This window comes from Cynocephalus volans, chromosome 2 (assembly GCF_027409185.1).
Source record: "Cynocephalus volans isolate mCynVol1 chromosome 2, mCynVol1.pri, whole genome shotgun sequence".
Classification (NCBI taxonomy): Eukaryota; Metazoa; Chordata; class Mammalia; order Dermoptera; family Cynocephalidae; genus Cynocephalus; species Cynocephalus volans.
Window position 1 is genome coordinate 98,858,683 of NC_084461.1, and position 16,019 is coordinate 98,874,701.

General features: G+C 45.8%; 1 protein-coding gene across 2 annotated transcripts in view; it reads right to left on the reverse strand.

The window, feature by feature from the left end:
* Positions 1 to 1,005: 1,005 nt before the first annotated feature.
* MCC (MCC regulator of WNT signaling pathway) overlaps positions 1,006 to 16,019 on the reverse strand; it is a 405,468-nt gene continuing 390,454 nt past the window's right edge. For both annotated transcript variants that reach the window (XM_063087360.1, XM_063087361.1), the window contains 2 exons: positions 2,731 to 2,853; positions 1,006 to 1,186 (listed from right to left, as the gene is read on the reverse strand). In XM_063087360.1, the coding sequence (XP_062943430.1) occupies positions 1,006 to 1,186; positions 2,731 to 2,853 (304 nt within the window). The remainder of the gene's footprint in view (positions 1,187 to 2,730; positions 2,854 to 16,019) is intronic.

The window sequence follows — 16,019 nt, forward strand, 5'->3', positions numbered from 1 at the left end:
ATACAGCCTTTTGCCATTAGAGAAAAAGAGACAGTTCCAGAGCCACAAATGTACTAATGTGAATGAGTTTTGATTCAGAAGAGCAATTATGTAGTGCCCTGGGGCAGGGAGGGGTGGGAGGAGGGGTGGGAAGAAAGTGCTAATGCTTCTCTGCTCTTGAAGAAACCCCCTGACAAAATTTTAGTTCCACACAATATGTGTCAACAGGATTATCAGCTCTTAAGTTCTGGCTATTAATAAGGCTCCACTATGAGAGAAAAATCCCAAAATCAAAATGAAGAGGTGAAGGAAGTTTTTATTCCCGGAGTACAAAATTTTTCAGGCATAATCTGTTGTTGCTCTACTTGTGACTTCAGTGTACCTGGGACTGTAAGTAACACCTGCGTTCCATCTTCCTGTGGTCTGTAACTCCCAGAGAGGACCTCAGTGACAGCCTGTATCTTAAGAATTGATACGTGAGAATTGAAAACCAAAGGCTTGGAGCAGTAAGCAAATCAGTGGTCCTTCTAGATTCTGGTGACACACACAGAACCCTGTGTGCATCAGGGTTTTTCCCTGGAGAAGGAAGAAACAGGAGAAACTGGGGATGCCAGAAGATAAGCCTACTGTCTACCAAAAGAGAAGGCTAGAATGGAAAATCTTATAAAAACAGATGCCCTGGGATCCCGCTGATGCCTAGCCTTCAGGACAGAAAAGGTGGGAGAGCGGAGAGCCAGCACTGAAAGCAGAGGCAAGTGCTGCTGAGCAGAGCACGTAGCATGTGTTCAAATGCTGTTCGGGCCTGGAGGGGAGGAGCAGGATCCTCTGGATAGAGTCTGCACAGTGTCACCAGCGCCACTCACCCCAAGGGCTGAGTCCGTGGCACTCCGTTGTCCAGTGCTGACCTACCTGCCAACCTTCCCTTTCCTCATTCTCTCAACAGGTAGTCTCTCCCCTGGGGCCCTTCTCTCCTCAGTGGCCTGCTGTAGCGTAGCTCACGGTAGAACTGTGGCGCCTGAGTGCCCATTAGAGTGACGTTTCATTGGTGTGTGGCCTGGAGTTCTCCTCCTCCAGCAGCGCTATTCTTTGCTTGAGCATTCTCACTTGGGTCTCGTGTCGCTCTACCATGGCCATCATCTGAGACTCCAATTTCTTCAGCTTGTTTTGATGCTTCTTCTTTGCTTTCTCATAGGCAGCCACCAGGTTGCTATGTGGGAATGGAGGGAAATAAGAATGAAGCTTCATCCTAAGTAGCACTAAGACCCACACTGCCCCGTCCAGTGGGTAACCAGGTCTCGTGAGCACTGCTCTGAAGAGAGATCATTCAGCATCATCAGTAAGAATCTGAAATCAAGTGGTTAAAAGAGGTGTAGAACCAGGATTTCAACACTCATAGCCAGTTGTCTACTGGCACCACTTCGATTAATCCAGCCTGTCTGCTGGAAACTTGTCACTCTATCATGTTAGGAGGGGTTCTAAGAGTCAAACCAACAATCCAAACTGGCCAAGTCCAAAACAGATAAGTAGAAAAGGAGCTGAGTTCCTGGGTCCTGGTCTATCTGTTGCTCCACGGTTACTTGAAACAGATGGTCAAGTTTACGTTACAGGAAAGTGTTCCTGCAGCAATACAATCTAAGTGACCTCCCCTAGGATGAGGGCAGAGAGGCTCCTCTTCCTCCCAGTTCCCTTTACGCTTTGGGCTGGTGGGATTCAGAGCACTCAGGCCTAAGCTAATGCTGACAGCCAAATGCAGAAGACAGGCCTCTGTGAACTGTCCCCCCAGAGCTTGATGGGGCGAGAGCAAGGAGTGAGCCCAGGTAAGTCCAGATACCCTGTCTGGTCCAAAACAGCACCCCAAATCCCTTCCATGTAGTCACTACCCCTACAGCTGCAGTTCTCAAAGTATGGTCTGAGAATGGACCCCTGGGGATTCCTAAAACCTGTTCAAGGGGTCTGTGAGGTCTTGATCTTTTATTTCCAATCACAGAGCTGCATGAAACCAGGTGTTCTTGATATAATTCCAAATAATATGTTGACTGCAGAAGCAGTTGTGAGAATCCAGCTGTCTTCTATTAAGCCAGATATTAAGGGGATTTGCAAAATGGTAAAAATAGCACCACTCTTCTAATTATTTTCTGGAAAATACTTATTTTCTTCAGAAAAATACCATTTCTATTTTATCTAGTGAATTTGTCTTTTGTAAATGAATAACTTTAAAAAGTTTGTCTCAGTTTTAGTTTCTAATATGAGAAATATCAATACATTTATAGAAACAAAAGCTCTTTGAAGTTTTTTTTTTTTTTTTTTAACAAATATAACAGGATCCTGAGCCCCAAAACGACTTGAGACTGCTGTCTTAGAACAGTGTTTCTTAAAGTGTTCCGTTGGATCTTAAGTGTTGCTCAAGTAAAGCATGCACAGCCAGTTTTGTCTGGAAAACATTGGCTTGAACACAAGTAATAGATTTTGTACTGCAAGCCTTCTCAGAAACTTTACTATGTGAAACATCAAGAAGAGACCACATGCTGCGTTTCCCAAATACCTTTGGTGAAAGGCGCCATCTGCATTTCTTCGGTTTCTATGGAACACCTTGGGAGATGCTGCTGTAAGGATGACCAGGCTCTAAGAGGGGTAGGTGAGGACTTGCCACTGTCTAGAGTTGGTTCCCAGGGGCTAGGGAAATGTGCTCCCTGATGCTGTGTCTACATTGTGCCTACACATACCGTGGGGGCTGTTCAGGGAGATCTTTACCTGTTGGCCCGCTTTAGGTCATTCACAAACTCTGCTGATTGCTGGTGTCGGATTTCACTGCTTTTGGTGAGTCTTTCCAAGGCACTCACAAGCTCTTGAACTCTGGTCTTCAACTTCTTTTCTCTACATCAAGGAGAGATGAAACATGCCATGAATTCCTTGAGATGATAGTAGAGGTGGCTGCTACCTTGGAAGTGGAGGCAGAAAGGGGGAGGAAGGTTTAGCTTGCCAAATCAAAAGGCAAGGGTACAAAAAGGAAGATACTAAAGGGCTCAAGGGTGAGCCGGAATGAATACCTCCTCCCCACTCCATTCTCAAAGACTGATTTGATCCTATTTATTTAAGATAAGGGCCTTTTAGAGAACTTATGTGTCACAAAGGAACAATCAGGAATTTCTGGTTTTAGTCTTCCAGATAGAGAAACTAAGCCAATCTGAATTTCCTACTGTCAGCATACCAGATCCTTCCAACCACAAACCTCATTCTCCACACCTTCTTTTTCCAAGTGTCCTAAGCATCTCCCAAACCACTCAGGGATTCATGAACAGAAATCCCTGTCTGGCCTGGGCTGCCTACCTTCAACAAATCCTTACTCACTGAAACCAATATGATCCTACCTTGCAAAAAACAAAAATGGTGGTTGTGGTACAGGGAATATTATTGATCATTCTTTTCATTCTAAAGGTCCTTGTTTCCCATTAAATACTTAAATTATACATGCACTTTAATTTGACTACTCCCATTCCACAGCTGAAGAAGCTTCAAGTTCTTCGAGCCCTTCACAAGTTTAGTAACTCTAATTGACTTAGAGGAGTCAGGGGAAGTTTCTAGTGCCCAGTCAGCTTACTGCCTTCCTCTGATTCCCACAAGAGCACCAGACCCAAGCAGGAAAACATCAATCAGTGCCTCCCTTCCGACGTACCTCTGTCACATGCACAGTGCTACTCTGCCTGGTACCATGCTTAGCACAGTCTGTCGTGGTCTGCATTATGCGTTGGGGCTCATCAGGCCCCCTACTAGCACGTAGGCTCTAGGGTGGCAAGGACCTTACTTGGTTTGGTTTCCCAATGTATCCCCAGTGCCCAACACCATGCCTGGGTGACAGCTTGTAGTGATTGATATAACAGCTTCAGAACACACTTTAGGTATTTGAGTCCTTGGAACATATTGAGACACGAGGATTTAGGGAAGGAGTTCCTCTAAAAAGGATTCACTGTTGAGCACGAGGAATGTAAATTAGCATGCTTAGTTCATAAAGCACCTGGCAGTATCTAGCAAAATAAAAAATGAACACATCCCTTGTCTAAGCAACTTAAGTTCTAGGAATTTACCTCAGAGATAGTATGAGCACAGGTTCCTAAAGATACATCAGTTATAGCTGGGTTCACTTCAGCATGGGTTACTGTAATTAAGAACAGGAAACAACCAGGTATATCCATGCTATTGAAATGCTCTGCTTAAAAAGCCTTTAAAAACATGCAGATGGATGTGCACTGGCATGGAAGGGTTTCTGATAGTTTAAGTGGGACGGGTGAGTTCTGTGGGATATCATTTTTGTAAAAAACTAAAAATCTGAGTGTGAATATCTGATACACCATAATAGACTAGAAGGCTAAACGCCAAACCCAACAATGGTTAACTCACTGGAGGTTACTCACATACTTGGCAAAAAACACAAAACTAAAAATTTCAAGCAATGTAAAAGTGAGGAAAGTAGAAAATGAAAGCTACTTTTCTCACTTTTGCATTGCTTGAAATTTTTAGTTTTGTGTTTTTTGCAAAGTATGTGAGTGAGGGTCTCAGTTGTTATGCTCCCTGGAGGAGGGGCATGGGAAGGTGACCTCAGGGTGGAAAATTCCTTTCAGGTGCCCATATGGTCAGACCCTGGTTCTCCCTCCCTGGCCTTTCAAATAACTAATCTGTTATATTTCTGTCTCTAGCTACCATGACAGCAAGGCAGGCTCTCCAAACCTATTAATGAAGAAGGGTACTGCAACACGATAATCCAGGCCCGCTTTGGTGAAAGAGGATGGAAGGGGAAAGATCTTTAAAGGAGGCTGGCAAGCAGCCTGCAGTCCGATGACTCATTCTTCAGAGTCCTCCCACCCGCCTCCACTAGGCAGGAAGGCCTGAGGGCAAGCAAGATCCTTCCAGCAAATCTCCTGCTTGCTGAGGGAACGTGTGTTTCTCCTGGGCCCCAGCAGCCGCCAGGAAATCTCCTCAGGTCTGGTTGCATTTCCTCCTGGAATCAGAGAGTGGCAGCATTTCCTACCAGAAGGGAGGATGGTGTCGCGGGTGGATGTCCCCCTCTGTCCCCAGCAGCCCTGCGCCAGCCAAGGGGAGGTTCGCAGAGCCCCAGGGATGCTCACCCCCGCTAAAAAGATTAGGGAAGGGCTATCCGTCCTATGTTTTGTTACTATTTTGATTCCTTTATCTTTCATTCTAGGTTGATAAATAGTGCAAAGAAAAAAAGAAAACTGTTGAGAGAATTACAAATATAACCATGAACTCAATAAGAAATTCAAGACAAAAAATTTTACCCAGAGCAATACCATCCCCTACCTCTCCCAATCACATCCACACTAGGCAGGCAGAATATGGAAATCCAAGCCCTACCACAAAGCAAAGGGCTTCCTTCTCCAGCACCCAGGCCCTTATGGGGCTGGAGGGAACTTTCCAGACCTGGCAGGCTCCAGAGGAGGACAGGAGCCCAGGAAGGGAGGAGAGGCTGTCACAGACCCTGCCCAACCTCGGTTCGGGGGATGGGAGTAGCCATTACAGGGGGCTTAGAACTGCCCAAGCCTCAGAAAGTGGGAGGGGAGGGAACTGCTGGTACAAACTCCAGGAAAGAACTGTGGTGCTGATTTATGTAAAGATAAAAAGAGGAGACCAAACCGCAAACTTAAACCTAAAATTCAGATTACTTTACCTGTTTTCATTTGAGTGAGGCAGATGTCTGCAATAAAAGCACTCATCTGGACCTAAACAAACGCTAACTCATGGCAAAGGCAAAGTGACAGCTCCTCTAGACCTGTGTCCAATACAGCAGCCACTAGCCATGGGTGGCTATTTGAGCACTTGAAATGTGGCTGGTCTGCACTGAGATGTGCTGCAAGTGGAAAATGCACAGTGGAATCTGAAGCCTCATGCACGTGTGGGAGGATACTTCAAAAAGTTCATGGAAAGATTTATATTATCTTCTAATTCCATTTTTGAAGTACTCCCGTATATTTGATTAACAATTTTTAAAATATTGATTACACGTGCAGATATTCTGGCTATATTGAGTTAATTTCATGTTTTTACATTTTTTAATGTGGCTACTAGAAAATTTTAAATTACAAATGTGACTTGCATTTGTGGATTGTATTACATTAGGCAGTGGTAGCACTGCTCTGGAGAGCAGTTGTTTAGAGTAATATTACCAGGTTATTTTCCTGGATTCTGATTCAGTAAATCTGGGTTGAGTCCCAGGAATTGTAGTTTAAGAAGTGCTCCAGCTGATCCTTATTATCAGGCAAACTTGTGAAACTGGTTTCTCACCTGGGCCTGAGAATGAGCTTCATGTGCTCCTGGAAGTCCCTGAATTTATTTGCAAAATTACATACATGGGCCTACTTCCCTAAAGTGTACAGCTTTCCTCAGATTCTCAAAGGATGACTCGGAAATGCTAAGAACCATAGCCTGTTAATCTAAGTCACTTTAAAACCTCAACCATTCATGTCCTGTTTCTTCTCGTTTCCAATTCAAATTTCCTTGGCCTTCAGTTAAGAAAGAATTTATATGCTTTATGTACCTAAGCTAGTAAAGCCAAAATGAACCCTTTCACAGGCTTCACGCAGATGAGAAGGTAAAAATTAACACTACACGTTCCATTTGCCCCCTGAACAGTAATGCATCTGGACAATGTTTTCTGGGATGCCCAGAACTGCTAGTCCCTTGTTTGTTCTTTTATTCCTAGTATGGGCACTTATGAATACATGCCTATGTCATCAAGTAAGAACAACACTGGATTATAATATGATTGCGAAAACCCAAATCACCCAGTACACACAGGGATTTCAGTTACCTGTCTTCCCACTCAAGTATTTGTGCTCTCACCAAAAATGAGGATTATTTCTGGTCATGAAAGGTCCTGTAATCTTACTCCAACCAGTCAGGGAGGTGTTTTTTCCCCTTTTTTCTTTTTCCTTTTTTTGTGACTGGCTGGTAAGGGGATGTGGACCCTTGACCCTGGTGTTATAACACCATGCTCTAACCAACTGAGAATGCCAGCCATCCCCCCGCCGCTCCTTTTTAATTGAAACATAATTTTAAGCAGTGAAATGCGCACAGGGAATCTGACAGGCAGACTCACGGTGGGACTTTTTCGAGGTAGTAAGAAAAGCCACGGTGGCTTGCCAGTAGGCTGTCAGGAGACGGTGCTAAGCAAGCCTCTGCAGTAGTCCTTGTTAGTGCACCCACACAGCCTGGAAGCATGTCTTGTGAACAATCAGGAAAGAGGCTGGATTCTCCCTAAAATAAAAGGCCAGCAGCAGTGCTTTGCCATCAGACAAAGTTCAGATGAGGAGCTGCGGGAGTCACGAGGTGAGAGCCCAGCCCTGCCAAGGTGGTGAGTGGCTTTGCAGCCAGCCAGGAAACCTTTCAGAGGAGCTGTAATCAGCCCAGACCGCAGGGAGGCACAGCCATGCAGCCACAGGCCTGGAATTTCTTAGTAATCACTAATTACATGGGATCAGTCATAGAGAATTGTCTGCATCTGTGGTTCCTTGTTCCTCCCCTTCCACTTACTCTTTAACACCAAGCAGACTCTGCCTCCACCGAATCGGCTCACTAAGGTCACCGTGATCTACGTATTGCTACATCTAGTGGTCACTCTGTCCCTTTCTTACCAGCACTGCCTGCACGGCTGGCCACTCCGTCTCCTGTGGCCATCTCTTTACCTGTGTCGCTGGCTGTCCCCCAGTCTTCTTCATCGACTCCTCTCTCTACTCCCATATTTTATATCTTACCCTTTCTCTTATTGATTCTCTCCATTCCCATTTATTTTCCTAAAAACTATCTATATGCCAAAAACGTCCAGATCTTTATCTCCAGGCCTTTCCTCCGATCTCTGGACATGTCTATTTGACATCTCCCTTTAACAGGCATCCTCAATTTAACATGCCCAGAGCATAACTTTTGAAATTACCTCCCAAGTTCCGCTTCTTCCCATGTCAGCAGATGGCAGCACCGCTCACCTGGTTATTTACTGCTGATCTGGAGTCATCCTTAACCCTCTCTTCCTCTCATCCTCTACATCCGTTCAACAGCAAACCCCATCTACCAAATCCCACCTTTTTGCCATTTCTGCCACCACCAGCCAGGTCTGAGCCGCCTCATTTCTCATCTGGGTAACCACAACGGCCTGGTTTCTCTGCTTCTGCCTCTGCGCCTGTCTGATCTAGTTTTCACACAGCAGCTGGGGTAATTTCTTAACTTGACAGATCAGATCTGTCACTGCCCTTCGGTGCCTTCCACCTGCACTTGGGAAAAGCTTGTGGTCTTACCTCAACCTGTAAGGCCCTCTCACCAGGCCTGTGGCCTCCCTTCCCCCTTGCTTTTTTAGCCTTCCATTGTGCTGAATCCTGTCAGTCCCTTAGCATAGCCCTGTGCAGCTGGGTCCCTCTGCCGGGGATGTACTTCTGCCACTCTCCTCCGCCTCCTCCTCCTGGCCTAAATGTCACCTCTTCAGAGAGGCCCACCCTGACCACCCATCTACACAAATGTCCGAGAGTTATGGCATTACAGCACCTTGTCATTTCCTTCATGTTATTCATTGCAAACTATATATATTTACTTTATTGAAAAAAAAAAATCTCCACATTGACTATATCACATCACCCTATTTCCTTCATGGTAATCATCACCACTTCTAACTACTTATCTTTTAGAGTATCCAGGCAGCAGATACAGCTATCTCTAAGTGCTTTACAAGAATAAAGTCACTTAATTTTCACAGCCACCTTTGAGGTCAGTAGTACTGTTATTCTAATTTTATGGATGAGGAATGTGAGGCACAGTTAAGAGATCTGCCCACAGCTAGTCACCGGCAGAGTTGGGATTCACACCCAGGAGTCTGTCTGCAGAGCCTGTGTTCTTAAGCATCAGGTATCTTGTGATTCACAAAAGGAATACAGTAGAGCCCGAGATCAACTAGATCTCTGGTTAAGAGCGCAGGCCTGTGGAACTAAGGATTAAGTGTCCCCAGACAATGATGTTCTATAGAGGTTATGTCTGAGTGAGTAGCAGCAAGAGGATGATAGCAGTCTAACTTTTTTTCGACAGGCTTTCCTATGAACAGGTTTCTTGTCTAGGGCATGCATCTGGAGTTTTCTTTTTCTTTTTTTTTAAGATTAGTCAGCTGCAGTAGTGAGAAGGGGGGAGTAGAATAAGGAGTTCGATCTGTAATTGACTGTGAACAATCGATTGAGATAACTCACTGCCTCTGGACCAGCCTCGTCTGCAGTTTTCACATGCACGCCTCTGCCTGCAGCTGCGGGATGCTCTTGCAAGGTGCTCTGCCACTCCCCACCACTCCGTCTTTAGGAGACCCCCAGTGCCACCTTCTGAGCTTTTGGAACATGGAGGGAGATGACAGAAAGTCAAAGAAATTTCAGCTACTCAAGCAACACCCACCTCAATCCCTTGGGTGAGCATCAGTCTTTACCTATGCCCTTCTAGGCACCCTGGCTCTGGAACTCAGCAATTTATTTAGGTGCTAATGAACCCACAGGTGCCCTCTGTATTCCGTTAACATCTTGCAGACCTATGTGCATTTATGGAATTCCAAGTACAACTTCCCTTGCTTGGCTGCTATTATAAATCAGCCAAATATGAAAAACCAGCAAGCGCAAGCTTAATAAAATAGCATCTTTTAAAATAATGGTCCACGTAATAAAACAGTGAAGGTTCTTCTGCTTTTTTGCTCAGTAGGGGCTCCCTTTTTAAAGGCATCCCACCCAGTTCCTTTTACATTTCATCTGTTTGCATGGCTCAGGAACAGTATTCATCAACAGCTGCTGGAGACAGATCAATGGGTATCATCTTTTTACCCTTCAAGGGCAAATGTTGGTTCCTACAAGTCTGGAAGGTTTCTAGAGCTGGACAGATGTTTCTGGAACTTGGACATGGATTTTAACTCTGAGGAGTCTTGCTGGTTTTGTTCTATGGCACTGCTAACAGCCAAGTGCTCCATGGGCCACTGATAGGTGGAGTAGTCAGGACCTTGGGGGGCTCAGAAAAGAGCAGGAAGACACATGGTGGAGGTGACCGATGGAAGCTTCCGGAAGGTGGGCATGCTGATGGAGGAGGGGCCAGCAGGTGAGAGAGGGATAAAGTGAAGGGCATGCTCTCAGAAAGATGAATTGTCCAGAGTGGCCAGACTACAGACTATGTATGGGGAAACATTTGAAATATGAGCTAGGAAGGTAAGTTAGAGACCTGTGGACAATCTTGAATGCAAAGCCACCAAAGGTGTTTATGCAAAGTGACCTGAGTAGAAGTGTGCTTTGAGGTATTTTGGTGGCAGAACCATTTGGCCAAATGCCAGAACGATCCATTAGGATACTGCTCTGGGAGTTCTGAGGAGATGAGGGCCAAACTCAGGATAAGGCAATGCAAATGGAAAGGAATGGATGGGATTTTACAGGAAGAAACTATATGATCTGCTAAGAGGTAGAGAGGGGAGACTTCCAAGGTGTAATCCTGGATCATTAGGAGTATAGAATTCTTAATCTAAATAGGAATTCTTCAAAGGGCCAGAGGGATCAGATTAGAATTCTGTTTAGGACATGCTGTGTTTTGAGGCTGTAGCATAATATTTGGGTGGAGACATCCAGTGGGCATGAGGCTGAGCGAATTTAGGGAGAATTTAGAAGGAACGGTCAGGGCCGGCCCATGGCTCACTCGGGAGAGTGTGGTTCTGATAACACCAAGGCCATGGGTTCGGATCCCATATAGGGAAGGCTGGTTCGCTCACTTCAGAGAGAATGGTGCTGACAACACCAAGTCAAGGGTTAAGATCCCCTTACCAGTCAGCATTAAAAAAAAAAAAAAAAAAAAAAAGGAGCGGTCAAAGTCATCAGAGTTGAAGTCACGTACTAGGGGGAGGCGGAGAGATGGGGATAGAAACAGACACATTAAGAAAAAAGAGCAATGAGATGTTCTATGATAGAAGGGAATTCAGGGCACACAGAAACCAAAAAAGGAAGGGGTGGTGGAGGAAAGGACTATCTGGATACATTTTGCAGACAGGCTGAACTCACACTGATGCGAGTGCTTAGGGCATGGGGTTGGCTGGGGCGAGGGCAGAAGCAGCTGCAGGAGTAAAGGCACAAAAGGGCACAGGCGGTCTGCTGTGGCTCAGGGTGCCAGCGTGTGATAGGAGGGGAAGGTGGAGATGCAGGCAGGGCAGATCACACACTTGCTAAGGAGTTTGGACACACACTTGAGAGCCACTAGAAGGTTTTAAGAAATGGGTAAACGGTAGGCAGAGATTTTCTGCCCCGTAGTGAACACATACATTCTCCTAGTTACTGAATCAAACTCTAATCTAGGTGCTGCTTGAAGGAGTTTTGCAGATGTCAAGTGCCCAAACAGCTGACCTTAAGATTACTCTGGGTTGACCTGACCCAATTAGGTGAGCCCTTACAAGGGACTGGGCTCCTCCTGGAAAGGGATTGGAAGCCTGAGAGGGATGGGATGCCAGGGAGATTCTCACTGCTGGCTTTCAGGATGGAAGGGGCCATGCACTAGAGGCCTCCAGGAGCTGAGTTACCCCCAGCAGACAACCAGCCCTATAGCCACACGGAACTGAGTCCCGCCAACGAGGAGGATGAGCTTGGAGGCAGGTTCTTCCCCAGAGCCCTTAGGTGAGAATGCAACCCTGGCTGACAACCTGATTGCAGCCTTTCAAGACCCCAAGCGAGAAGCCAGGCATGCTGTGCCCAGACTTCTGATGCATGGCACCTGTGAGCTAACACATGGGTGTTATTTTAATCCACAGTTGTGATAATTTGTTACACTGCAGTAGAAAACTATTACAGGGATAACCATCAGATTTGCACCTTATAAGGTTACTCCTTGAAAGATTCCCCCCTTTTATTGGATCATTCTTAGGAGCACACAAATGTGCTCTAGTGTCTCCCTTCTTAAAAACAAGTTCGTTGATAGTGCTGCTGCCTGCACAGCAAAGCTTCTCAAACCAGCTGCCTTCAGTTCTTGCCTCTCCCCTTCTTAACCCACTCCAATTTGAGGTGACTGGCCTCCCTACTTCAAAGCACTTCCTTTCTTTGGCTCTTGTGCCTCCCCTGCTGGCAGATGCCTCAAGGTCTGCCATCTGGAGTTCCTGCCATTATGAGCAACTAGCACAGTGGGGGGCCAGGGAGGACTTGGGGGAATTCCCACTCTGTGTCTTTGAACTCAGAGACTCTGCCTCCTATGCCTGTCCCTTCCTTTGTGGCCACCCCCCATCCTCTCCTGATCAGGGTCACGTCCAAGCCCTCCAGATCTGGTCTCTTATGACCACGCTGATCAAACAGTGCCCACCTGCCTCTGGAGGCCTCCTCACAGGAATCTGACATGCAGGCCTCTCTCCAAGCAGCGGTGGCTTGCCTGCCTGCTACTCAGAGAGAAAAAAGGAGGTGTATGTGCCCCCCCGCTCTGGTGGATGAGTCAGGCACATCCTGTCCCTGGACAGAGTGGCCACTGCAATTTGTTGATTGCTTTAACTTAGCATTTTACAGACCCATCTGGCACACATGCAGACACAGGTGGCACACTCCAGTTCCCTGAAGGGCTTAGGAGAGCCCCTGGTGGGTCTGTGACTAAATGATTGCAGCCTCCCACGGGAGCATGTGGAGCTGGGACCGGGTCCTGTTCTCCCACGAGCCAGGCACGTCCCTGCTCCAGGGCCAAGTGAAAGGGTAATTTGTGTGTGGCAGCACTGCATGCCACAAGCCCCTTTCCTGTCTGCTCCCTGTTGTGCAGCACTGAGGAAGCACAGCTTCCTTCCTTGGGTTGGCATATGGCATTGCTTCACAACTCTGTGCATTTGGGCAAAGCTGCCACCCTCCCCACCCTGCCAGCACTGGGGACAGACACATGGTTGGGGACAGACCAAGAGCACAGTGGTTCCCATCTGCCCAGGCCAGTGCACACTGCAGTGGGTAGAGCCTTTGGATGAGCCCGTGGGAGTGGGCTTGGCTCATACTCATCTGCAAGCAAACCTGATTCTGCCAGCATGTATGGGTGGCATGGGGGTCCTGCAGAGAAGGCAGAAGCATGTGATTGCCCCACTGCCTCACTGTGTGACCTTGGGAAATCACTCAGTCTTACTGTGCCAGCCCCCTGGCCACATGGAGAACAGCACCTGCTCCCAGCTGCCTCCCAAGACCATGATGGAGATGAAATGGGCTGCTCCTCTCAGCTGTGCTCAGGTCCCGAGGGCAGGCTGCATAAACACCATCTAAGTACAAAGAACAGTCACCCCTAAAAATTCCCTTTATTTAACTGCCTTTTTATAGTTTATGTCTTTGGTGGAAAGAACTTTTCAGTTAGATTTTACTAGGACCAAAGGCCAGAGAGGGATCTGAGACAGAGAAGGGTTTTGTAACACACAGCCTGTGCAGACAAGAGCAAAACCAAGAAACCAAGATCCCCTGACAGGAGAACACCTCATGTGCGAGACTGAAAACCTGGTCATCCAGATGGGGTTTTATGGCAATACCAGAGCCAATAAACCACAATAAATGTTCACGGAAGTGGAGGAAAAGAAATCCGACCAGACAGGAGTTACAGAGTCAGTGTAGGATAGTATGGAGCCCTGGTTTTGTTCCAAACAGAAGAAAGTTAGTAGAAGACACACCAGAGAGCCAGGGTAGGATGACAAAGGCCCAACGGAGACTGAAGCCAGGACAGGCAAGGGAGGCTGGGTTGGGATGGGGCAGTAACCAAGAGCCAGTGACTCAAGTGCCACAGGCACCTTCCAGGGGTGGCTGGTTCTGCTCAAAGAATGGCCATTCCTTGGTCTCACCCCTGCCCATCCCTGCTCTTTCAGTCTGGTGCCTGCGCCCACAGTTCCGCTGTCTGGAACCATCCTTTTTCAAGAGAGTAATACTTCTGAGAATGCTGGTAAGATTCCCCCAGCTGACCTCAGCCACTAGCTTGGCAGTCATTTAATACCTTCAAAAAAGGTGTTAGCTTCCATTTGATTTTTAAAAATAAATACATCCTCAAGCCTTAGCTCTCAGGTGTCTGTATTATATACCTTCATGAAATGATTATTCCAGTTGATATGCTATATTTACAGTGTAACTATGTTATTTTCCTTTTTCCATTAGCCCTGTGGGTTCATTCTTGGTTGCACACATCTGGGTCTTGATTAGAAATCCATGCTAACCAACTTAAGGCTGCTTATTGAAAATCCATTGCGACTGACGGAACAAATGAAATCTGTTTAGTCAGCACAACCTGCATCCTACTTGTGCCAGCAAAAGCCTCTGAGGTTTGGGGAATTTGAAGAATTTAGGGGCTTAGCTTACAGATACAATATCCAAATGGCTCCCAGTTGGAACCAGGGAGGGGATTTTCATCCTGTGTTTCTGGCACAATCAAGTCATCAGGATTTTTTGAGGGCATTTTTCTGTGCTGCTTTTCTCTTCCAGCCCCAAGCAGAGCAGTTACAATTTAACCACATGGCCAAAGACACTGGCCAAGTGAAAACAGAGCTATTACAACTTGGAAGGAAAGACAAAAAGTAACAGTAAGTAAATCAGGAAGGCAGTGAAGTTCCCCACAAGGCAGTCTTCAAGCCACACTATCAAATAAACAGCCCGGGCTGGATCAAGTTAGCAACTAGGAGTACACTGTAGCCTTCCCCTTCTGCCCCAATTACCCAGAAATGATGGGAAAGATATTTTTAAAAAATTCCCGAACGTCTTAGAAAGCAAGGAGTACTCTTTGTATACCAGGGACCATGACGATAGTGGCTACATTTTCTGGGGTAGGCAGTTACAGTATTCACAAGCAGTTACAGTATTCACAAACAGGCTCTCTAGAGATCTACAATGCAAAGATGACACACAAACAAGAAGCACAAAATATTTAAGGGAAGCCAACACCGAGAAAGAGTTACAAAACTCAAGTATAAAAAAGAATTTACACGTGAGGAAACAGAGTTAACACAGCAGACAAAACAGATTTAAGAATTTAAGTGTAATAAATATCCTTAAGGAGATGCAAGAGGATACCATATCACTAAAAGAGAGATGATAGGGCTGGCCGGTTCGCTCAGTTGGTCAGAGTGCGGTGTCATAACCCCAAGGTCAAGGGTTTGGATCCCTGTACTGGCCAGCTGCCAAAAAATTAAAATAAAAAGAAGATGATAGATTTCATCACCAAAATAAAAAACCCAACAAGTATGACAAGTACCACAATGGGTATAAGTAAACAATAAATTAGTGAGCTAGAAAACTGAGCAGAAGAATCGATCTCTGTAGAAAGCAACTATCTGATAGGGTAGCCACTAGCCACACGTGGCTACTGAGCACTTGAAATGCTAACTGGTCCAAATCTGAGATGTGATGTAGGAGTAAAATATATACCAGGTTTTGAAAACTTAGACAATAAATGAACAAATAAATAAAATACCTCATAAATAGTTTTTAAAAAATGATGATATGTTGAAATATTTTGGTATACTGGGTTAAGTAAAATATGTTGTTAAAATTACTTTCATCTGTTTCTTTTTACTTTTTCCATATGGCTACTAGAAATTTTAAAATTACATATGTGCTTCACATTATGTTTCTACCGGACAGTGTTGCTCTAGGACCCAGAGCAGAAGGAGTGATAGAAAGTATGAAAAGTTAAGATATAGAGGATAGATCTAGATGAACCAGTATGTTTCTCCTTGAAGAAGAGAGAGAAAATGGGGGGGGGGGAACACACTAAAATAGCAGAGGAATAAATACACGAGGACTTCTTGTTGAGAAGGGCCACCAGTGCTGAAGGAATGCATTGCCACTGACATTGGAAACAAGGTAAGGGTGCCTGTTTTCACCATCACCATTTAACATCATCCTGAAGGTTCCAGCCAGTGCAACAACATACCAAAAAAGGAACGGAAGAGACATTTTCTTATTTGCAGATGAAATGCCTACCTATATGCTTTCCCCTCACTTTCCTTTCGAAAGGCCTGGCACAAACAGGCCTTGCCAATTTCTGGCCCCCAAGGCATGGCCAAAAGC